The sequence below is a fragment of the Mustela nivalis genome, assembly GCF_964662115.1.
Source record: "Mustela nivalis genome assembly, chromosome: 3".
Lineage (NCBI taxonomy): Eukaryota > Metazoa > Chordata > Mammalia > Carnivora > Mustelidae > Mustela > Mustela nivalis.
Window position 1 is genome coordinate 30,423,171 of NC_139022.1, and position 23,695 is coordinate 30,446,865.

The 23,695-nt window shown below is 50.3% G+C and overlaps 1 protein-coding gene and 1 long non-coding RNA gene across 8 annotated transcripts; one reads left to right on the plus strand and one right to left on the minus strand.

The window, feature by feature from the left end:
- Positions 1 to 4,095: 4,095 nt before the first annotated feature.
- On the minus strand, positions 4,096 to 23,688 carry MGAT1 (alpha-1,3-mannosyl-glycoprotein 2-beta-N-acetylglucosaminyltransferase). Of its 7 annotated transcripts, XM_082723483.1 has the most exons (4): positions 23,592 to 23,688; positions 23,358 to 23,450; positions 21,540 to 21,968; positions 4,096 to 6,678 (listed from the first exon to the last, which is right to left on the minus strand). In XM_082723483.1, exon 4 carries the CDS (start codon positions 6,589 to 6,591, stop codon positions 5,248 to 5,250), a length of 1,344 nt encoding a protein of 447 aa, XP_082579609.1. In that variant the 5' UTR covers positions 6,592 to 6,678; positions 21,540 to 21,968; positions 23,358 to 23,450; positions 23,592 to 23,688; the 3' UTR covers positions 4,096 to 5,247. The 7 variants fall into 7 exon arrangements, with proteins under 7 accessions (XP_082579609.1, XP_082579607.1, XP_082579608.1 ...); XM_082723481.1 differs by lacking the exons at positions 23,358 to 23,450; positions 23,592 to 23,688 and adding an exon at positions 23,090 to 23,174; XM_082723482.1 differs by lacking the exons at positions 23,358 to 23,450; positions 23,592 to 23,688 and adding an exon at positions 23,021 to 23,162.
- Positions 16,576 to 20,772, plus strand: LOC309861062. The gene is made up of 2 exons (XR_014309753.1): positions 16,576 to 18,535; positions 18,744 to 20,772. It is a non-coding gene; the product is annotated as an uncharacterized lncRNA (long non-coding RNA).
- Positions 23,689 to 23,695: the final 7 nt, after the last annotated feature.

Below are 23,695 nucleotides of genomic sequence, written 5' to 3' on the forward strand. Positions count from 1 at the left end.
CATGAATTTTATTGAAGAATAAGTGTTTTATTTATTTATGCAAGAAAGAAATTTGGCAGGTATAAATAGAGACGAGGGGGAATGTGGAAGTGTGAATATTTTTATTATCATCTGCTTCCTGATTTTCTAAGATGCAAACGTATTGCTTTTGTAATAAGAAAGGCTAAGTGGCCTTTAAGAATTTCAGTTGTCAAGTGTTGGATCGGATGTGGAGAAAGGGGAATCCTCTTACACTGCTGGTGGGAATGCAAGTTGGTGCAGCCACTGTGAAAAACAGTGTGGAGATTCCTTAAGAAATTAAAAACAGAGCTTCCCTATGACCCTGCAATTGTACTACTGGGTATTTACCTCAAAGATACAGATGTAGTGAAAAGAAGGGCCATCTGTACCCCAGTGTTCATAGCAGCAATGGCCACAAGGGACGAATGGATAAGGAAGATGTGGTCCATATACACTATGGAGTATTATGCCTCCATCAGAAAGGATGAAAACCCAACTTTTTTTTAAGATTTATTTATTTGACACGCAGAGAGAGAAATCACAAGTAGGCAGAGAGGCAGGCAAAGAGAGGGGGGAAGCAGGCTTTCTGCTGAGCGGAGAGCCCAATGCGGCACTCGATTCCAGGATGCTGAGATCATGACCTGAGCTGAAGGCAGAGGCATAACCCACTGAGCCACCCAGGTGCCCAATACCCAACTTTTTTATCTACATGGAGGGGACTGGAAGAGATTATGCTGAGTGAAAAAAGTCAAGCTGAGAGAGTCAATTATCATACAGTTTCACTTATTTGTGGAGCATAAGGAATAACATGGAGGACATGGGGAGATGGAGAGGAGAAGGGAGTTAAGGGAAATTGGAGGGGGAGATGACCATGACAGACTGTGAACGCTGAGAAATATACTGATGGTTTTGGAGGGGAGGGAGGTGAAAAGTTGGGTGAGCCTGGTAGTGGGTATTATGGAGGGCACGTATTGCATGGAGCACTGGGTGTGCTGCATAAATAATGAATTCTGGAACACTGAAAAGAAATTTAAAAAATAAAAATTAAAAAAAAAAGAATTTCAGTTGTCATGTGTGAACACATAATTTTTTATTATTCTTTAAAAGATTTTATTTATTTGACACAGTGAGAGAAAGAGAGAGCGCGAGCAGGGGGAACGGCAAGCAGGGGAGAAGCAGACTCCCCAGGACCCTGGGATCATGACCTGAGCAGAAGGCAGCTGCTTAACTAAGCCACCCAGGCGACCCTACCTTTCATTTTTAGAAGGCATTGAAATCTAACATCAAACGCAGACCCCTCCAGGCCAGACAGGTCCCCAGCCTCAGCACCCGCTCCCACCTTTGGTCCCCTACTGTTCCCTGGTCCCCATGTTTCACTCCTCGCCCTTGCCCCTCAGTCCTGGCAGGATTCTGAACACACCCAGGGAGGTCAGCTCAGGGAAAACATGGTCAGGGTCATCACCCATTTGTCCACACTGATGCATCTGTTACCTCACAAATGAAAATCCACCAGGAAGAAGAGAGAAAATCCACCAGAAAAGAGAGAAAACGGTTAAAAAGAAACAATAGATCCAAAATGGAGTCACCTGTGTTGCTAAACAGGGCTTCATACCCAACCTGAATGCAGTTTCAATCTTCCTCAAGAATGCAGCCTTAACCAGTTTGGAATTTCCTGGTCAGCCCTGATGACGTAATCCACCAAAGACCCTTCTGTTTCGCAAAAGGAGGTGAACTTGCCCAAAATAAGTTTTTTTTTTTTTTTTAAAGATTTTATTTATTTATTTGTCAGAGAGAGAGCGAGCGAGAGTGAGCACAGGCAGACAGAGTGGAAGGCAGAGTCAGAGGGAGAAGCAGGCTCCCCTGCGGAGCAAGGAGCCCGATGTGGGACTCGATCCCAGGACGCTGGGATCATGACCTGAGCCGAAGGCAGCTGCTTAACCAACTGAGCCACCCAGGCGTCCCCCAAAATAAGTTTTTTGTTGTTGTTGTTTAAGTCTGTTTAGGACTTCCTTGTCCTGCCTTTAAAAACCTTCCCTTTCTGGAGCCCTTTACAACTCTTTTCTAGTTGCCAAATGGGATGCGACGATCATGAATCGTTCAGCAAGGCCAATTAGATCTTTAAAATTTAATATTTGTTATTCAACAACAGCAAAGGCCAAGAGACTGGGGGAGGGAAGGCAGAAACAGTGGTTCTCAGGAACCCGGAGCGGGAAGAGGATGGCTGGAAGTCGAGGAAGGCCTAGGGGACACAGGCAGAGGTCTGGCCTGAGCAGCTACTGGACCCACAGGCACGCTACATCCCTGCAAGGCCTTCTGTAGGCAGCTGAGACCCTCTACCCCTGGGAACTTGCCATCAGCACCAGCCATGCCAGTCAGTCACCAGGTGTTTTGGGGCAGACCCACCCAGCAGGGGAGCTGCAGGGAGCTGGGTGAACTCTTCAGAATTACCTTTGAATCTCTGACCTCAAGGTTCATCCTGACATTTTTATCATGTACTTTTGCGTTTGGTTTTGTACATGTACGTGTACATTTGTGCATACAGGAGGATCACAGTCCTGCAGGGACAGCAGCCATGCACCCATAAACCACACCTGAAGATGACGTGACAGGGCAAATGCGGCCTGAGGACCTACATCAAAAGGGAGAGAAACAGGACCCGGAGACCTTTGGAAGTTCTCCTTGCTTCAGGAGAAACCTGAGAAATCAGCTGGTATCTTCCAAGAGTGTCCTCTCCTCGGAGATCCCTCCCAGAGGGCTATCCCCCACCAGCCCACCATGTCAGGCTGACTGTGTGCTGCTTGGCCAGGAAGTCTGGCCCCATTCACCACTCTGGGGCTTGACAGAGGGGAGACAGAGTACAAAGGAGACCGGGGAGGCATCCCTGGAGGAAGGCAGTAAAGGACAGAAGGGAACAGTCCAGTACTAAGTGGTCGTTAACAGCATGGGCCCCGTTCAAATCCACCACTCCATCCCAACCAGGTGGTGGGTCAAAGGAACCTCGGTGTGCCCATTTCCTCACCTGTAAAACAGGAGTTTTACCCCCACAATTACCTGGAGGATTACATGAGTTCATGTTAACCACGGAGCACTCAGAACAATGTGCTTCGTGAGCAACTGTTTTAATACTTTGAGTGCTAAGAGCATGGAGTTTGGCAGCCCAAGTACTCCCGGCCAGGGCATCACTGCACCCTTCCCCGTCTGCAAATCATGGATAATGACCACCTCCCTACCCCAATTTATTTACCCCACAGGATTAAATAATCCATCTGGGAGCACACGGGAAGACAAAACTAGCTCTACAGAAATCTGAAAGATTAAAATGAATGTCTGACTCCGGTTCCCGTAGCACACTCAGCATTCCTAAGCCCAGAAGGGAGGCCGGAGCTACTCCCTTTGGCACCAGGTGAACCCACTCCCCCTACAGCTAGTATGTGTGAAGCTCCAGAATGGTATAAGTGAACAAAGTCACCTCCCCAGGGTTGTCAAACGCACTAGTGAATCATCAAAAAAAGAAGGAAGAGAACAGAAACTCGTGGCATGTGCTTCCCATGATTCAAAGTCTCAGGACATGCTTGCCAGCTGTGTGTGTGTGTTGTAGGTGGCAGGACAAAAGCATTCTCACTGGGATCACTGTTAGGACTCTGAGTGCCTCTCCCTGACAGAGCTTGCCCTGGTATCAGGACTGCATCTTGGAGCTTGGGGGCAGGCCCAGGAAATGGGGCACCCAGCACATAGCCCCCACTTTGTGAGGGACTGCCTGGGTCCTCTCAGACCAGGTCTTCAGCCTTACAGCAAGCTCAAGTCCACCAACGGCTCACAGCACAACTTCAGAGATGAGCAACACAGTACTATAACCTTGGACTAACCCGCTCCACCCCTGCACCTCCTCTCCCACCCCTACCCCCATGTATGGCCTTTCTTTCACACCCAGCCCCTCCCAGCTCCCATCTTCTGGTCATCTGCTTTCCTTGTTTTAGCTGATCCACTTCCTCTTGCCATCCAGGCCCTTCCCTCAGCTGTTGTCCTCCCTTCTTTTTCCTTCTTCCTCTACCCTTCAGCTCCTTCCTGTTCAAGGACACAAACACACGCACACAGTTTTTCAGACAATTCAGCCTTTATTTTTGAAAATAATTCTGTAGCTTCAACTTTCTTCCATGAACTGAGGTCAGGCCAGAAGCAAACACACATACATCACTCTCCAACCTGCCATTCTCACCGCAATCGGAGCAGACAGGGGAATGCCTGGTGGACAGGGGAGGGAGGCAAGAGCTATCTTTCCACCTCACCCTGAGAGGGCCACCTGAGGCCTCAACCTTCAGAGAGGGGCCTGTGTCCCAAACCCCATGGGAAAAAGGACACAAGGAGCTAATCTGTCTTCCAGAAAGCCAGCATGAAACCTCCTACTAAAAGAGGAAAGGGGTCAATTTTTAGAAAGGCCAGGAATCCAGGAACAGAGTCTGTTTCTTTGAGGCAGGATGAGGGAGGCATGTCCCAGCACACCAAGGCTTTCTCCCTACCACATTCTCTGCTCCTCCCACCCCAACTTCTGTGGATAAGCTGAGGAGAAGTCTGGCTTTCCCCTTCCACTTCTCATCTTAGAATCACACACTGCTAAGCTGCAAGGAAAGAAGAGCAGAGAGGAGGTCAGGATTAGGAGAGGGGCAGAAGAGAAACAGGGGTGGGCAGCAGTAAACCCTGAAAGCCCAAGAGCTCCACCCAGACTCTGATGATGACACCCCTTTGGTTAGTCTCACTCTGGCCACAGGTAAGTCCCCTTTGCAAAGAACCCAACAACCCCTTCAACTGGGGGAAGGTGGGAATGGGGAGCAGATACAGGAGGTGAGCCCATACCCTGGCTAGAAGAGGCAGGACAAGAGAAAGAGAGCTGGTCAAGACAGCTAAAGCTGCCCACCTCAGCAGATGCTCTGAGAAAAATTGGAACGTGGGAGTCTGTGGCCCCAACATGCCCAAGTCTCTCCCTGCCACACAGCGGCTTCCTGCTAATACCACCCAACATACCCCCACCAAGGTTCCCCTGATTTGACCCCCTTGAGAACAGGAGAATAACCCTCATCTCATCCTCTGTGCTCTCGAATGCCATTCAAAAAAAGAAAAAGAAAAAGAAAGAAAAGGAATGTACCCAAAAGAGACACAGAGAAGACGATGCAGCCCAGGGGCTCGGTCTGTCTCAGCCCACCAAGCAGCGAGGAAGGAGCCCAGCAGGAGAAGGGCGGACAGGTGCAGCAGCTAATTCCAGCTCGGATCGTAGCCCTCCCAGGTCTGCGGGGGGGCCAGGTGAACACGGCGGCCCCGGAACAGGAAGCTGACGATGCCCCGGTAGCCGGCCCTGGGGACGCCAGACTTGAGGTCGTCCATGACACCCAAGGCTTTCGCAAAGGCCTTGAAGCTGTCCCTGCCGGTGTACTGCACACGCACCTCCCCCAGCTCGCTGCGTTCACTGGTCCTCACCTTCTCCACCTGCAGCAGGGGCGCCGCGTAGACGCGGGCCAGGAAAACTCTGTCGTAGGTCTCCTGTCGCAGGTAGGATAGGTCCAGCTGGGTGAAGGGCACGAAGTGCTGGTTCAGCTTGATGAACTTGAGGTGCTGGTCGAAGAACTGCCCGTGGCTGACGCCCTTGCGGCCAAACGTCATCGTTCTGGAGATCTCGGGGCGCACGCAGGCCCGGCCCTGCCGCTGCTCTGGCCGGCGCATCCAATCATCCCAGAAGGCCCGTGGCCACTTGGGCTCCAGCTCGGCCCAGAGCTCGGCCAGCAGCAGCCAGCCGAGGCCCGGGAAGAAGTCGGTGCGGTAGAGCAGCTCGGGCTTGCCGGCGTCCACCATCTGCTCCTTACCGTTGTCGTTCCAGGCCGACACGCACCAGAGGGACGGGTCGGCGCGCAGCAGCGGGTAGGTGGCCTGGAAGTACTCGAAGAAGTCCGGGGCCACCTCCAGGTCATCCTCCACCACCACGGCGGCCGCGAACTGGAAGCTGCGGAACACCTGGCCCAGTGCCCAGCGATAGTGGCGCGCGATCTTGTAGTAGCCCTGGAACTTGCGGTGGTCGGGGGGCACCGCGATGCTGCTCAGGTCCGGCTGCCGGATGTGCGTGACGGCGCTGCCGTACGAGGCGATGACCCGCGCCGTCTCCTCGTGCCCGCAGTCCTGGCTGACGATGATGGGAAAGAGCTCCGCGGACGGCCGGTAGTGCAGCAGCTTGTCCAGGCAGCGCCGCACCGTGCTGCGGTCACACGCGATGACCAGGATGGGGATCACGGCCGGTGCGGGGGACGCGGGCGGGCGCGGCGGCCCGGGCGGGGCGACCGAGGGCGCCCGCCACCGCCGGCTCCAGCGAGCATGGTGCTCATGGATCTGCTGCAGCAGCCCCCGCTGCCGCTCCAGCTCGGCCTCAGCGTCCTCGGCCAGGCGGATCACCTCACGTGTGAGGCCAGCTGGGTCCTCCTCGAGAGCGCTGTCCGAGGGCAGCCTGCCAGGCCCCGGGCGCGTCCAGAAGAAGAGCAGCAGCAGGGCATTCCAGGCCACGAAGAGGACGGCACCCCACAGCACCAGCCCTGCGGACTGCTTCTTCAGCATCCTGGCCCCCGCAGGGGAGGCCGGCCGGGGTGGGGCCCGGGGCTGCCCGGGGCTCGCCTACTGCGGGGCTAGGAAGCAGCCATGCACCTGCGGAGAGGACACAGAAAACCAGCCTTCATCACAGAGGCACGGGGCGCGCTGGGTGGAGGGAGGCCGGGAGGCTGACCCAGAGCTCTCTCAGAAAAGCACTGCCTATGGGACAGGACACCATACTCCCACCACTCCGCAGTGAGTCCATGAGTCCTCAGAAAGCAATGTGGTGTGAAGGGGAAGTAGAGAGTGATGTTGCAGAGGAGGAAGCAAGAGAATCCTCCTTTCCCTGCCATACCTGACACCCTTCTGTCTTATCTTCCATTCAGAGTTCAGGGGCAGGGCTGGACGTGAGACCACCTGTCCCCCACTGCTCAAAGATTACTGCTTTTTTTTTTTTTTAAAGATTTTATTTATTTATTTGTCAGAGAGAGAGCGAGCGAGAGCAAGCACAGGCAGACAGAGTGGAAGGCAGAGTCAGAGGGAGAAGCAGGCTCCCTATGGAGCAAGGAGCCCGATGTGGGACTCGATCCCAGGACACTGGGATCATGACCTGAGCCGAAGGCAGCTGCTTAACCAACTGAGCCACCCAGGCGTCCCTGCTTTTTTTTTTTTTTTAAGGTTTTATTTATTCATTTGACAGAGATCACAAGTAGGCGGAGAGGCTGGCAGAGAGAGAGAGGAAGGGAAGCAGGCTCTCTGCTAAGCAGAGAGCCTGATGCAAGGCTCGATCCCAGAACCCTGGGATCATGACCTGAGCCAAAGGCAGAGGCTTTAACCCACTGAGCCACCCAGGCGCCCCCAGATTACTGCCTTTAAAACTCTAATGTCAGCGGCACCTGGGTGGCTTAGTCAGTTGAGTGATGACCCTTGCTCTCAGCTCTGGTCAAGATCTCAGGGTCCTGAGACAGAGCACACAGGGGCTCTGGGCTCAGCCGGGAGTCTGCTGCAGTTTCTCTCCCTCTGCCAGCTCACAAGACCATGTTTTTTTCCTCTCTCTCAAATAAATAAATAAATAAAACTTTTAAAAAATAAAAATAAAAACTCTAATATTGCACCTTTAAGATAAAGCCAGACCTTACCCAGTAAGGAAGCACTGGGGGCATTCTCACAAGGGTCAGGGGCAAAGCCAAGCTGCCCACCATCCATATGACTATTTAACCTTCAGTTGCAGGGATCAGCCAATGTGAATGGACTACAGAAGACAAAGGCAGAAGTTGCAAAGGAAGCAAGACTATCTTTATTTGTTGATACTATAAGAATATGCGTGGGAAACTCTAAGAGAATTAATGATAAAACAAATCCAGACAACTGAGGAATTGAGAAAAGTAGCAGGATATAAAAAGTAACCTGCACAAATCAATAGCCTTCATATCCACAAATAATAAACTCATTACAAGTCACAATGGCTGAGAAGACCCTATTTACAGCAGCCATAAAAATGATAAGCTATGTAAGAACAAACTTAAGAAATATTCAAAACCTCTATGAAAAAGACTATGGTTCTTGAAAGACACAAAAGAGGACTTACATATCCTTGTTCTTAGGACATTTCTGCATCCTCAGAAATCTCAATAAAAATACGGTTTTTGGGAGCCAAAGTGACACTAATGGGCACTGGGTGTTATATGCAATTAATGAATCCTGAACATTATATCAAGAATCAATGATGTAGCCATATGTTGGCTACCTGAAATTAAACTTTTTAAAAAATGAAAAAAATAAACATACAAGATCATCTAGGAAAATAATTAAGATGTGAAAGAGGGACTAGCCCTACCATCCACTAAAGTACTTCATATTACAAATCTTCTATAAATAAAACTATGTGATATTAGTACACAAATAAACAGATCATCCAAAGGAATATAATTTCAACTACACAAATTCACGTAGAAATCTGATAATATGATACAGGTGATATTTAAAATTACTAGGACAAAAAAATGGTTTTACTAGTTGTTATAACAACTATATAGCTATTTGGAAAGACAAAATTAGAGCTGTACAGAAGAATAACTTCCAAGTGGATTAGAGAACTAAATAGAATAAATATAACTATGTAACTGCTAGAAGAAAATATGGGTCAATTCCTCTATAACCTGCATACAGAGAAAGGCTTTCTAAGTTTGATTCAAAATCGAGAGGGAGTAATAAGTAAAAACACTTTTGCATGATATAAACACCATTAGCCAAGTTAAAAGACAAACTGGAGAGAATATTTGTAATATACATACAAATAAAAAGCCAATACAATGAACTTTTAAACTGAGGGGATAAAAAGCCAAAACACAAAAAGACACTGAAATGGTCCTTAGACATATTAAAAGATAATCAATTTCACTTAAAATAAGAAAAATGCAAACTGAACTATACTAAGATAAAATTTTCTCACTCATCAGATGCAAAAGTTCAAACAGTTGTCCTCTTAAGAGTGTCAAATGAAAAGCAGAAGTTCTTAATTTTAATGATATTCAATTATCAAGGGTTTCATCTTTTATGGATCATGCTTTTCACACTGTATCTAAGGAATCTTTGCCAAAATCACACATATCTTTCCCCTTTCAGGTTTTACATTTAGGTTTATAGTTCATTTTGAGTTAATTTTTGTATATGGTGTAAGGTATGAAACTAATGTCCTTTTACAGCAGTTTGGTAGTTTGTCAAATGCTAAACAGAGAGTTACCAAGTCCACTCTTAGACATATACTGAAGAGGAATAAAAACATACGTCCATGCAAAACTATCTGGAATGTTTATCACAGCTTTATTCAAAAATCACCACAAACTGGGAAAAACCCAATGCCCATCCACAGAGGAATATGGATAAACAAATTGGGCTTACCTATAAAGCGGAGTAATACTCAACGGCATAAACTACTGATATAACACATGGGTGAATCTCAAAATAATCTAGTGATATGTGAAAGATGGAAAGAAGAGCACATACACTGATTCCACATACATAAATCTCCAGAAAATACAATGTAACCTAGAGTGACAGAATGCAGAGTGGTTGCCTAGGCATGGAGGGGGTAAGGACAGTGAGGGGAGGTATTACAAAGGGACAGTTGGAAAGTTTGCTATTATCTTGACTGGGGTAACAGCTTCATGGGTGTATATATACTTACAGACTTATAATACTGTACATTTTAAATATGTGCCCTTTATGTCAATTGTACTTCAATAAAACTTTTTATTTAAAAAATGACATTATTTGGTCAAATTACAAAACTGAAATGTAGATAGTCAATTAAGTACCAATGCGGACTGACAAATAACCATACTGTGCTTATGGAAAATAAAATCCCAATTCTTAGCTAATTCAGACTGAAGTAATTAGGAGTAAAGAGCCACGAAAGATGCAACTTCTCAAAAGGCTCAGAAAAAAAAGTATCATGTATACAGAGAGAGAGCAAATGTGGCAAAATGCTAATAGGTGAATCTGAGTAATGGAATGAGTTTCCTTACACCATTCTAATTCTTGATCTTTTTTGCAAATTGAAATTTCCAAGTAAAGTTTCTTAAAATCAACATGGGAATGTCGTCCACAGTTTTGACTAACTTTGTCCAATATAGCCCCAGTTAGGCACATCAGTAGGGGTAACTGAAGCAATCCATTTGTCCTGAACTCCTTAAACACCCATGGCACATACCTGCTGTCCGCCAAGCTCTGGGAAGGGACTGGGACACACATCTTACAAGAAAAAGGCATGATCCTACCAGCCCTCTTACCCAACTAGAACCCACTACTTGAAAGATCTACCATACCATCCAGTTTCCAGACAGCTGACATTATTGACAATGCAACTCTCTCCCTGACCCTTCTACTTCTGGTCCCACTTTTCACACCCTAAAGCTTCAGGTATGTGCCCTCTTGTGCCCACTGCTCTGCCAGTTACCCTCTGCCTCACCGCCACCAAAATCTCGGGTTCCAGATCTCATATCTGCACTTCCGGACTCTTGGGCAGGCAGATCCAGGGTCAAAAGATCAAAGTGTTGATCCAGAAGGATCTCTAGAGGAACCTGGATTCGGTCTCCCTCCTGGGGAGACTCCTCCAGCCTCTGCTAGCAGCACCACCAACTATCTTCCTTTGAGAAACCATCCACCCCGACAACTCCACAGCACCAGTCTTCCTCAGAAAACTCAAGTCCATTTCCACTTTACTGTGTCATTAAATTCCCGTTTTATCAATGCTCATACACAAATCAGAGTTTCCTAGGAGAGAGAGAGAATAGATTTGCAGTTTCTTTCTCACTCTGCCTCAGGATATGGTCATTGATAACCATTCCCTCTAATCTCCTCGTCAGGATTTCTTATCTCCCAAATTCCTGCCTCCTAACTGACTGGGCAGGAAAAGTCTTGAGATAAAGGGATGGCAGAAGGACAAAAGAGACTGACCCCCATATCCTAAGCTACTTCAAGGCTGGAGAAGCATACCTGTCTCTGACTTACTGATGAACCATCTCAGACCAGGAGACTTCAGACTGGTGGCAAAACCCAGGGGACCACATCCTCTCTGCCCTGCAGATGACATGTAAAAGCCTTCACTCTCCTCCAGACATTAGAACTAGGTGGCCCACATCTACTTCCAGAAGCCCTGAAGCAGGCCCCCCACTCCCCCATACACCCATCCTTCTAAGCCATGCAGTTTGGAGCACTCTTGTCAGTCTCTCAGAGGACTGGACTCCAAGCAGGTCTGTAACCATCAGGCATGGCCGGATGGCCCAAAGGAAACAGCTGTCCCAGTCCAGCCCAGGCCTCTACCTTAACGCCCAGGCCCTCATTCTCCAGACCATGACCACTTTTTGCTAAACTGTGTCACTGAACTTGCTCTTCTTTCTGCAGAGAACACAACATGTCTATTCCCAAGCCCCACTGCTTCTCTACACAGACTCATCCAGAGTCCCAGTGCCATTTCCCACTGCTTCCTCACACACTCTCTGGGACAGGATCCTCCTTTCTAAATGGAAGTTAATGAACGGTGTGTGTGTACACAAGCACCTGTGCTCTCCAGCGAATGGCTGTGTCTGAGGGATGATGAAGCCCCAAAGGCCAGCCAAGCCTTTGGCCGGCAAGCCAACCAGTTCATTGAGGACGTGCGGCTCTCGTTCCTACCGTCAGGATTAATAAGGGCAAGCCAAACAAATGCTTGGCACCATCCCACATTTTTTCACATCTCTGAAAACTCAATCTTCTCACCTCTAAGACAGAAATCATAATAGAATACATCACTGGACTGCTAAAAAGCCTGGGTGAGATATCTACATCAGGTGTTTAGAATAGTGCCCATCTGTGACATAGATGCTAGCCAGTCCTTCCTCTGTCCCCTCTCTAGCTGGCTCTCTATGCTCCACTCTACTAGATCCTTCTGGGCTACAAACACCTGAGCCTGCCTCAAGGCCTTCGCATGAGCCTGTATGCCTGGTGTCTTCTTCCCTCCCTCCTTCACTTGGTGTGCCCTCATGTCTCTGCCAGGGAAGAAGTCAGACAATGTGAAGTCTACCTCCCCTTCACCATCACTGACATCAGTGCAACTTCTTGCTCAAGATCTTTTAAATCCCCCGGGCTACAAGCTATTCAAGGATGGGGACCAGCTCCCCCAGTGCATCCAAGCTGTTGTGCTAGGATCCTTGACTTGAGATTTGCTAATGACCTAAAAAGTGACTTCTGTATGGATGCCACTCACCCACAATCCCTTACCTGCAATCCCCAAGCCCAGAAAGCACTGACAAAGAGAAGTTTCCTTCACTCATATGGCAGTAAAACCTTTGGTGAAATCTGATGTGATCTAATATAAGGCTATTTATAGTATTTATTATCCATTTAGTGTGACTATATATTTGCCACAGAAGTCAAGATGCTGGATTATGGTGCGGTTCCACACTTTACACTACATCATAAATGCACCAGATTATCTTTTTAAAATCCAAAATAATTTTAAATTCTGAAACATATCCAGCTCCAAGCATTTCACAATTCTGAAAATCGAAGAGACAGTTACTCATTCATGCCAGTCCCTTGAACTCTCTTTGCTTATGCCATACTGCTTTAAGCCTGAACTTCTGATGTATGTAGCTCATCTACCTATCGCTAATCTTGCTTCCCTCTAAGCAGCCTTCCCATCAACAACAGAGCACCCTTCTTTCTTAAAATGCACAGCTGGTCACACCACCAGTCTGCTGTAAAAAACCATCAGGGGCTAGCTACCACTGCCTACAGGATAAAACTCAACTTCATCATGACACACAAGGCCTTCAGAAGAAATTAATTCAAACATCCTTTTTCAAGCTCACCTCCAACCACTAGCCTCTGAACCCCATTCTCTGGTGTCAGCAAGCTACTTGTTTCCCCTAATGAGTACACTTACTTACATGCTGCAGTCTTTGCTCTGGCTGTTCCTTCATCCCAAAACATCACCTGTGGACCCACACTGTGGGCACCTGCAAATCCTTTACAGCCCAGGTCAGCAAATCCTTCCACAGCACCACTGCCAGTGCTAGGTCTTCCCGCAACTACCCTCAAGCCACTCTCTCCCCTCCTCCTGTTTCTCCCCTCCACAGTGTAACAGAATCTGTGGCTGTGCTTATGTGGTTCTCACCTTATTCCTTAGGGGAAAAGCTCTATGACCCTTAACCCTATTACAGTGCTTGACGCACATTACGGAGTCCAAGTGGCTAGCTGGCAGACTGCTTGCATTATTAGCTAAATCGGGGAGAAAGAAGACCAAACCAGCAGCATGACAGTGCTTTTCCAAAGAAGATCATCACACATCCCATCCCACATGCTCTTCTTACAAGAACGTAATGCCATTTCTCCCACTAGAGGTGGGGGATGTGAGGTCTGTGTTCCCTCTTTGATCTGTGGCTACGGAGGAAGTGACCATGCATGAATTGCAAAACCTGTCCACAAAATGCAATGCAATTTCCACCTGTTGCTCCTGAGATGCATGCTCTTTGACTGCAGCCACAGAGGCTGGAAGCCCAAGCCACATGAACAGGACACCTACAGGTGTTCCAGCTCACGACCCTTAGCTCACAAGCTAAAGTTCTAGCCAACAGCAAGCACCAACCACTAGACATGGGAGGAGGGCTTTTGGATGATCCCAGCCCTGGCCACACTGGACTGCAACCGCAGGAATGACCATGAGGAAGAACCACAAGCTAAGAAAGGAATAAAATGCTTCTGCTGTTTCAGACCGTTAGGTTTTGAGGTGATGTGTGATAGAGCAGTACCTGAAATAACGAGTAGGACAGAATCTAAGCACAGCATGTGCTCCTCCTGTCCTCTGGCTCAGAGCCCCAAGTCCAAAATCTGAGGGTTTGCCTCTACTGCTATTCCCTTCCTCATCAACAGCTATTATTGAACAATAAAAACATTTAATGTTCAACAGCAATCATTTACTCTCTCTCACAGTTTCAACAGGTCAGGAATTTGGACGGTGGGGCAGAGGGGAATGACCTGCTTCTGCTCCATGATGTCTGGGACCTCAGCTGAAGGCTGGAACGCTGGGGATGGGTGGAGGGGAACTCTCCCTCAAAGGCTTATTCAGGCACATGTCTGCAGGTTGATGTTAGCACGGTTAGATGAAGTTCTGGCTGCAACGCCCTGCACGTAGCCTCTTCACATGGCCTGGGTTTCCTTTGAACTTGACGGCTGGATTCCGAAGATGAGTGTCCCGAGAAAGAGTAAGCCAGGTGAAACTGTATCCTTTTTATAATCCAGCCTGGGATCACTTCCGTATTCTACTCATAAGTCAGAGGAATCTTAAGTGTCTGCCCACACTCAAAGGGAGAAAAACCACAGATCCCACCACTCGTGGGGGGAGAACAATGTGCAATTGTAACAAAAAGTGGAATGGGATATTTATGGAGTGACCATTTGGGGAAAATATAATCTGCCACACCTTCCTTTACTAAAATAGAACGATAGTCCTTAACCCTGACATAAGCTCCTGATGTTCTGCAATTAATGACATTTGCCTGCAAGTCGCAGATTCAAACCTAGTTGTGATTTGCTAGTCTTTACACTCCTTTAGGGAAGTGACACAGCTGATCCACACCACCAAGTACAAAGACATCAGCACTGTGGTGGAAGATGAAGAGTGAGCATTTTTAGTGTGAACCCTCAGCAAAACCCAGGAAGCTCTGAGGAGGTCCCACCAACTCCTGTGGGTCTCAGTTTCTTCCCCTGAAGGACTACCTAGAAGCTGTGATCCCTTTCCACCACCCTGATTCCATGGTATTCTGCAGCCAGCTCCCCCCTCTCCGGCAAAACTATTTTTTACACAGTAAGAGAACACCAAATAGTTGACTTCCCTTCATGAGCAATAATGGAAAAGTCATACTTAGCTTCAAAAAGTATGGGAGTTAAAGTAATATTGACAGGCTTTCCCTTCTACCTTTGTCTTACCAGGTTAAAATGCACTGCCTAAAAAACCTAAAGCACAGAATACACCTCAGATAATGGAGACCTAACTGAATTACTTTCTCGTTCATTATTGGACCTCTGCTAGACTCCTGAATCAAGTATCAGTCTCCATACTTTCACAAGGACGGAAGAAATGAAAAGGAGTCAGGGAAAATACACTAAATAATTCAAGAGCTTACAGAGTAAGACCTAGGAGGAAGGCACGCAGGTTATTCATCCTGAAAAAGAAGAGACTAAGAGGAAGCATGATGTTAGTGCAGCAAAAAGCCTGAAGGCCTGGGAAACCAGGTAACCTTGGGCAAGTCCCTTGACCCACTTGTGCCTTGGTTCACTTATTTGAACAAAAAAAGAATCGATTTGGATCTTCCGCAGGTTCCCTGGTTTCTGATGATGAAAAGGACAGCGACTATTTCCCCCAATGTCCCAAACAGGAAGTGAGCTCAAGGTGTCACATATGGCACCGAGGTTAACCATGACTACAGTGCAGTCCGACTCTGACAACAGGACACAGGCAGGAATCCAGAAGAGCTCAACAGTCTCCCGCAATGGGGTCAGATGGGGGTGATTCACCATGGGAGGCAGACTGGGGGGATGTGAGCGTCTAGGAGAAAAGGCTCCGAGGTCTGAAAACTGTGACAAACGACAGCCAGCGATGACCTAAAGCAAAGAGTCATGAAACAGGCCTCAGGGGCAAGGGTTGACCGAGGTGGAGCCTCTCACCCTGGGTTCAACGGGTCAGTCCGAAAGCGGATCAGCGGGCCACACAGCCCCCCCACCCCGCTCCGGCTTCTGAGATGGGGCCCCGCACGGGTCCGGGACCCCGACCCCACACACGCTGGCTAACAGGTGGTGAAAGTTTTCTTTCCCGTCTACATATTTTTCACATGGAGTCACTCCTCTTCGCGGCTGAGGAGGAGGAACCCGAGTAGCCCGTGGAAGGACGCTGGGATGGGTCTGGGGAAAGGCCACCTCCCCTCCCCGCTCCCCGCCTCCCCCGCCCCGCACCCATGGTCGCCCCGCCAGCGCGTTTCACAACCGCCTCCCGCCCGCGGAGCCCGGCCGCGCTCTCCAGCAGCTGGAGGCCCGGGGTTCTGAAAACCGAGCGCGGAGTTCCCCTTCCCGGCTCGCGAGCGCCGCGCGGCCAAACCCGCGCCAGGCCGAGCCCTTCCCGCCGGGGCCGCCCGGGGCCGCGAAGTGCTCAGACAGCCGCCGCCTCCCGCGCCGGGACCCGAGCCTCGGAGCGCCCTCTCCGCTCCGCGGGGCCTCCTTCAGCCCGACCCCCTTCCCCTCCCCAGGGCCGGCCACCCAGCCGACGGACGCCGGCGCTCTGGGCCCTACTCACCAGGTCCTCCCGACCTCCCGGCCCCGAAAGCGGCCGCCCCGGGGCGCGTTGCCCGCGCTCGCGCGGATGCCGGCGCCCTGCTCCCAGCCGGCCCTTCCTACTCGCGCCGGGCCGGCCCGCCAGCCGAGCAACGTGGCCCTTCCCCAGCGAGGGCGGGGCGGGGCGGGGAGGGCCGAGGGGCGGGGCCGGGGGCCCTGCGTCCCGGGCCCTCCCCTCCGCCCGACTTGGCCAACCCCGCCGGCCGGGCGTCCCAAGTTTCCGGGATTCGGAACTTCGGGACGCGCGGTGCTGAAGCGGCTACACAGTGCCCTTCCTGGCTCTCGATCCCGACCCCACTCGCACACTCAACCCGTCCCGAGGAGTCTTTGGGAGCCTCGTCGCCCCCAGCCCCAGCGCCTGGAGCCCACAGAGGGGATGGGGTCAGTCCGGCCTCAGGTAGGCCTGGCAGCCGGACGGTGCGTCCACCAAAGTCCACCAAATCCAAGGCCGAGGTCGTGCAGACAGCGCTCATCAACCCGCTAAAGTCTAGCTTCCGGGGGGGGGGGGGGAGGAGCCGGGACAACAGAGGGACCCCGGGGTGCGGGGATGTGAGAACAAGAACCAAGGTGCCAAAAAAGAAGCCAGAGAGGAAACACCTGCTGCCAGAAGCAGAAGGGGGGGGGGGCAACTGTTTTCTTCTTTCTTTTTTTTTTAATACTTTTTTTTTTTCTTTCGAGGTGGGGAATGAGAGCTGTTCACTCTGAGTACAGGAGCAGAGGACAGACCTGTCCCAGGGATAAGAACCATGAGACCTAAGGAATACAGGACTTCATCTCAGGATTTTGTGGAAGCCCTGTGAAAGGGGGTGAGGGAGCCCTAGAAAAGCCCCGATGTCTGTATCTGATCCTGGGACTGAGGGTGGGGCACTGAGAGCTCCTGGCTACTCACGCACACCCAGTATAGGGCCAGCCCCACCAAGTGATGGGGCTCCAGGCCCTTCCCCAATCCACTTCCCTCCTGTGTTCCACACCGCACACCTCTGGCAGGAACTTAGCAGTGTGGGGTTACTGACTGCTTTCGCTCACTAACGTGTTTCTACATGAAACCAGGAATTATGAAGGGTTCCAGACCCCCCCCCAAAAAAAGGGCAGAGTATGCCCTAAAGCCCCCACCCCCACCAGGGGCTAAGGAAATAAACCAGTTGCACAGAGGCCTCCACATGTAGAACTTTCCCAACAGCTCTGCAGAGTGTGCATTATCATGGCATTCTACAGAAGGGGGGCCAACTCTGTCCAAGGCAGTGTGAATTTCAGGTTAAGTGCCAACTGGCTGAAGGTCACAAGACCTAGTGAGGGGCATGGCCAGGTTTTAGACCCAGGCATTCCTGCACTCATTCCTTCCTCTTACACACCCTTGAGTGAAAATACACCGAGATGGCTGTGTATCCAGCATGACAGGTGCACACTGGGGCAGCAAGGAAATTATGGAAGAAGCACCTGGAGCCTAGCTCTGAAGGGGCAGAGTGAAAAGAGCTGACACCTCACTGAGACTGTACTATGTGTGTCTTCAAGGTTTCCAGCTGAGCTGACTTTATGAACCATGGTCTCATGGACTCATATGCTAGCCAATAGCCACTGTGTCTGCACATCTGCCCTCTCTTTATGCTTTCCTTATGAAGGGAGTTGGAGGATGCAGGAAGCCTACACACTCACACTCCACATCAAAGTAAGAAGGAAAACCGTGATTTCTAAAAGTGTAAAGAGTTGGGAAATACTAGTTTGTAGATCTAAGATATGAGAAGCTAAAATCACTCTCCAGGAAAAGGACATAGTAGGATGCTGAAAAATGGGGCAGACCAGCCCACGAGATGTCACATTCCCACTCTAATAATCCTCCTCTATCCAAGGCAGTTCAGTGAGGACAAGAATGGGGAACTGCTTGTGCATGAGAACTAACACCCAATGACTACTTTGTTGAAATTCCAAGGCTTACAGGAAGATCTAAAGGTAGAAATTCCCCAGCTACAAAAGGACTGTCCCAAGCAGAAAGAGCCTGGTTAGAGAACAGGTTTGGGCTGAATTCTTGGACGGAAACAAAAGAAAACACTTGGTCTAGGAGGCAAGAAGCCAGGGTGACATGTGCCACATTGACCTGGGAAAAGAGGCCCAGGGCTTTTTTTTTTAAAGATTTTATCTACTCATTTGACAGAGATCACAAGCAGGCAGAGAGGCAGGCAGAGAGAGAGAGAGAGAGGGAAGCAGGCTCCCCGCGGAGCAGAGAGCCCGATGCGGGACTCGATCCCAGGACCCTGAGATCATGACCTGAGCCGAAGGCAGCGGCTCAACCCACTGAGCCACCCAGGCGCCCCGAGGCCCAGGGCTTTTGATGGAGATTTCATGAGGAGGTGTTATGGGCTGAGGGGGAAGGGAAAGAAGGGCAGAAACAAGGAGCTAGGTGCCTGAATTCTGGGAATGAAACCGAAACTGGAGTATGCGAAAACGGAAAAAATAGGAAGATCTGATCATAAGATAAGAGAGAATTTAGAAGTGAAAATACTGTATCCTGTCCACCCCCACTACCTCCAAAAGAGGACTGGAGACATACGGAGAAGGACATGAAAATTGTTCCAATTGCCTTCCCATAAACCATACCCAAGATACCCTGAAATTTTTTACAACTTAAAAAGAATTCATGATCTGAACTTAAGGCAGATCTCGGCTAGAAACTATCAGAAGAAGTAAAATCAAAGTTTTAAATCAGCGCTGTGTCTAATTTTCCCTCTCCCATTCTCCCAACATCGACACTCCCCTTGGAGACCCAGAAACACAGATCATCAAGATCAAAGAAAAGACAAAAGATTAATAAAAGGACCAGTGAGCAAAGTTTATGAAATGAGACTTTTGGTTAACTATATACAATTCCTTTTTTGTGACACAATGATATAAATAAATTCAGTTAAAACACATTCACAACTTTTGATTAAGTCTACCATTGCTCCTGGCTAAGTGGTCTGAGATCCTGTACCCCTGTGAGAAGGCCGTGAGATCCTGTACCCCTGTGAGATAGTCTTGAGAAGACTATCTTGAGACAGGGTCAGGCAGAGCACAGGACTAGCACTTTCAGTGAAAAATGACAGGGAAGAGGAATTCTGGTTCAATCTAGGGAGGAAATGTCTTACCAGAGAGGCTGCTGACAAGGCACTAAATTTCCCTCCCTGAAGGTTTGCAGCAGGATCCAGATGGTCCTTATTAGGTCAGATGCTGTAGAAGCAGCCCAGCACTGGGCAGGCAATTACAGTATCTGCTTCTCGACACTGAGGCAAGTCCTTTGTGCTCAGAGTTTCTGTAGCTTCCCCTTACCTACTGAATTAGGGAAATAATCCCTGCTCTCTCTTTCTTACAACAGCGTGATGACAGAAAAGTGACCCAACTGGACATTTCATGTAACAAAAGCGCCATATATATACAGCACAACTCTGTACACTCACAGGCCTTCCAGGTAAGATGAGGGCTGCAAAAGGATCCTGGGACCAGAAAGCCCTTGCAAGGACTGGCACTAGGAATGTGGTGGGCCAAGCTGGGGCAGGTGACTTGCCACCCTGAAATCTAGACCTTCTAAAGTAGAGCCCCGGCCTCAAAGGTACTGCTCCAAGCCAGCCTCAGACCAGAGAAGAAACAGCTCACCACTGGGGAAAGGCAGGCAAGAAAGGAAGGAGGGGGGAAAAGCAGCTAAGTCATAAATAACGTGATTTTCAGCTTGCAAATGATCTTAGTTATTACACCAACCCCAATGAATATGAGCTCCAGGTGTTACACAGCTACTGAGAGGCAGAGATGCTAGAAGCCAAGCCTTCTGTCCCATGCCCCCAGGCCACCATACCCTACCACCTATCAAAATTGCCAACATATCTCCTTTCTGTTTGTTGTAACTGAGAAAAGCAGGTATTTCGGCATAAGTAAACTGGGGTTCAAGGAAGGAGTAGGAAGGAGGTGAGATGGTTAACTATAAACAGGTCTGTGGGAACAGCCTGCAAAAACAGAAAGGACTAAGAGACGGAAGTCCAAAAACACTGTCATCTTCAAGAGCAGGAGAGAATACCAGGATATGGCACAGGAAGAAAGGCCCAGAATTTACTCCAAGAAATGGAGCTCCACCTCCTAACCACACACTTGGCCCTCTTTAATCTGCTACCCCAAGAGGCATACTTATCACAAGTGTAGAGAGCCCTAAGGACCAGAATCCCCAACCTAAGCTCTCCTAGGACCTGTGCACTTTTTCCACCACTTGATGATCCCAGGTATTGTTTAACAGCAACAAGATGAGACACATTCAGGGCAGGCTTCTAATTGAGGACATCCAAGGCTTTTGCCAATACAGTAATTCAATAAAAGAACAGAACTTCTCATTCAGAGGTTTTTTTGTATGTACCAATTACACAAGCATTATCAAGCAATGTCAACAGTACTGTTTTCCACACACATGGCCCTGGACACTTTTCAAGATCTATCCCCCATTTGCTCCCTGTGACAATCTGTGAGGAGCTCTAAAGCTAGGTACCCCTGTCTTACAGGTGAACAGAACATGACAGATCTTAACCGACATTCCTAGGGTTACACACTAAGAAAGTCAGAGCTAGAACAAAAATTCAACTGATCTTAAACCTGTGTTCTGTTTTTCTGTGGTCTGCATAAGGTTTCATGGCCTAATCTGAAGAGAGACAATTTAGGAAGTTATCCAGACCATCATCTAACCTCCCCCAAGGCAGTTCCACTCAGTTAGTTCCCCCAAAACACGGCAGCCTGCCTCGGCCTAAGTAACCCACCCTAGAGTCTTATTTAGCCCAACATGTGTTGACTCGGTGTTGGTCCTTATATATAGTCTAACCCAGCCTCTCCTCAGAAGCTGAAATTCTCTTCATGTTCTCCTAGGCCTAACCTCTCAAATGCCACCGTACAAAACATCTTACAACGTACTCCTCCTACCTGGGTAGAGAGGCCGGGAACAAGTCTAAGAGAGTGAAACAGAGGTAAAGCTTCCTGTGTATCCATTGCGCTAAGGGTTCTCATCCGGCACTTCCTAAATGGCAGCATCCCCAGACTGGCCCCACTCAACATTTTCTGCCTAAGAGCAGCAAGACACCCAGTGGGAAGTGAGACAGGAACCTTACCTTTCTTCTCTTCTCTCAGCTGCTCCCCTGGAGATCATCAAACCCCCTTCTGGCACTCCATTTCCAAAACTCAGAATCCCAAATCAGATACACCAAAGCGCAGCTTCTTTCCCCTTATCCAGGTCTAAAGTCCATGGCTGAGTGGACTCTGAGGGGGAGGAGTCTGGGGGGGGAAGGGGTAAGTCCAGGCCCCTCCCCCCCCACGGCAGGGTTCAGTGTCCCTCCCAGGGGTCTGTTACATTCCTTCATTCAGCTGGCTTATTCCGCCCAGAGGCTGGTGTGGGGCAGATCCCGGGTTCTATCCCATATCTTGCTCAGGGAAGGGAAGTCATCCACTGTGAGGACCCGCCGGTTTGTCTTCTGCTGGGGTTCATGAGGAGAAACAGGCCATAGAACCGGCATGGCCAGAAGGCTGGTGTCAGTGTTAACCTGTGGAATATTTAAACATTACGACACTTTCTATCCTATGCTGTACCCCAACGGATGCTTAAGGCCCCTTACCTAGATTGGATTCCTCTACCATCAATGGAGGCTGTCTTCTAAGACACATGGAAAAGAACATCCCTCTTCCTTCTCCCTCTTGTCCTGTTACTGCCACACACTAATCTCCTCCAGCTCCCAAGCTTAGGGGGTTCAGTGTTTTAATCGCCCGGTCAGCGCTCCTAGAATGAACTCAATCCACTCCAGACCCCAACACGGGCCCCTTCCGCATACATTCTCTGCTCCTTTCCCTTCGGCCTCGCCTCGCCCTCGGCTCCCAAAACTGTGGCAGGGCTGGGATTCCTGATCTCGAACTCCCTCCCGGGGCCGCGGAGAGCGCTCTGAGAGAAGAGAGGCCCGAGTCCGGCCAGCAGCAGCCGCCCCGAGCTCCAGTTTCTCAGCTGGGAAGCCCACCCCGGTCGCCCCCTCTCTTCTAAGTTTATTCTCACACACACAAACCCCGTCGCCCCCTCCCTTCTAAATTTATTCCTAAACACACATACACACACACACGCGCGCACACATCCGTCCTTCCTGTAGGGGCGTGGCGTTCACATGACCCCCCCCTTCAAGAGTTTAACTCCTCCCAACCGTCTCCTCCGCACCCCATTCTCCGCGCTCACCCGGGAAGGGAGTGACACGGAGACCCTCCCTAGACTCTGACCCCCACCCCTCACCCCGCACGCCCTACCGCCCGGACGACCCTCGCCCAGGCGGCTCTGGGTCGTTACCTGGGTCCCGCCCGCCTGGTCTCAGCAGGAAGCCATGGCCCTCCCAGGTCGGAGTCCAGGCCCCAAGCTGGGTACCGACAGGCGGCCCAGGCCCCACCCCCTCGACCCCCGGCGGCCGGGCCCTCCCCTCGCGCTCCTTCCCCCCTCCCACCATCCCCCGCAACCACTTCCGCCCGTGCTCCGGAAGTGAGTCCGCGGCAACGTCCACCTCCCTTCGTCCCGCCTCATTCTTCCTCCGCACCCCGCTCCCTCCCCCCCGCCCGTCACCACCGCCACCACGGGAGCGCGGGACGTGGGTCTGCACTGTTCCCAAGACCGGAGACGAGGTGTGGGCCGGACCGGGTCTGGAAGAGAACTGAGCGTGGAGCGAGAGTACAAGAAGTGGCGGGGCAGAGAGTACGGCGACGCGCGGCGGGAAGCGCGCATGCGCCGCGGCGCCCTGGGCAAGGATGGGGGAGGATCGCCTTGGCCCCTGGCCCTGCTCGGGTCGCCTAGCAACCGCCCGCTGCCCCGGTGGTGCGGTAGGCCGGGGCGGCTCTGCTGTCCGGCTTCGGGTCCCGCCTGCCGGGCGCGGTTCGGGAAGCTGCGAGGCCCGAGTTAACCGTGCCTGCGCCGGCAGCTCCGGAGCGGCACCCGCGGGAAGTGTCGCTCTGCGCGTCGCTTTTTCCTCGCTGCTTCTGTCGCCCCGGCAGGACGTTTCCTTGGGTCAGAAAAGAGACAGAAAATGTTAAGAGTGCTCTAAAATGAATGCCACCCCCCGGCCCCGCGCCCTCAGTGCACATTGTACACGCTCTGCGAAGCACTTTGCAAGTATTAATAACTGCGGTATTAATTGTATTACTTGGTCACCACCACCACCCGCGAACAGTGGGGAGTCAGCCTGCGGTTACGGGACTGGAGAGCGGTAGAGGCGGTCTCCGACCTCCCAGCCTGTAACCTCTCTCG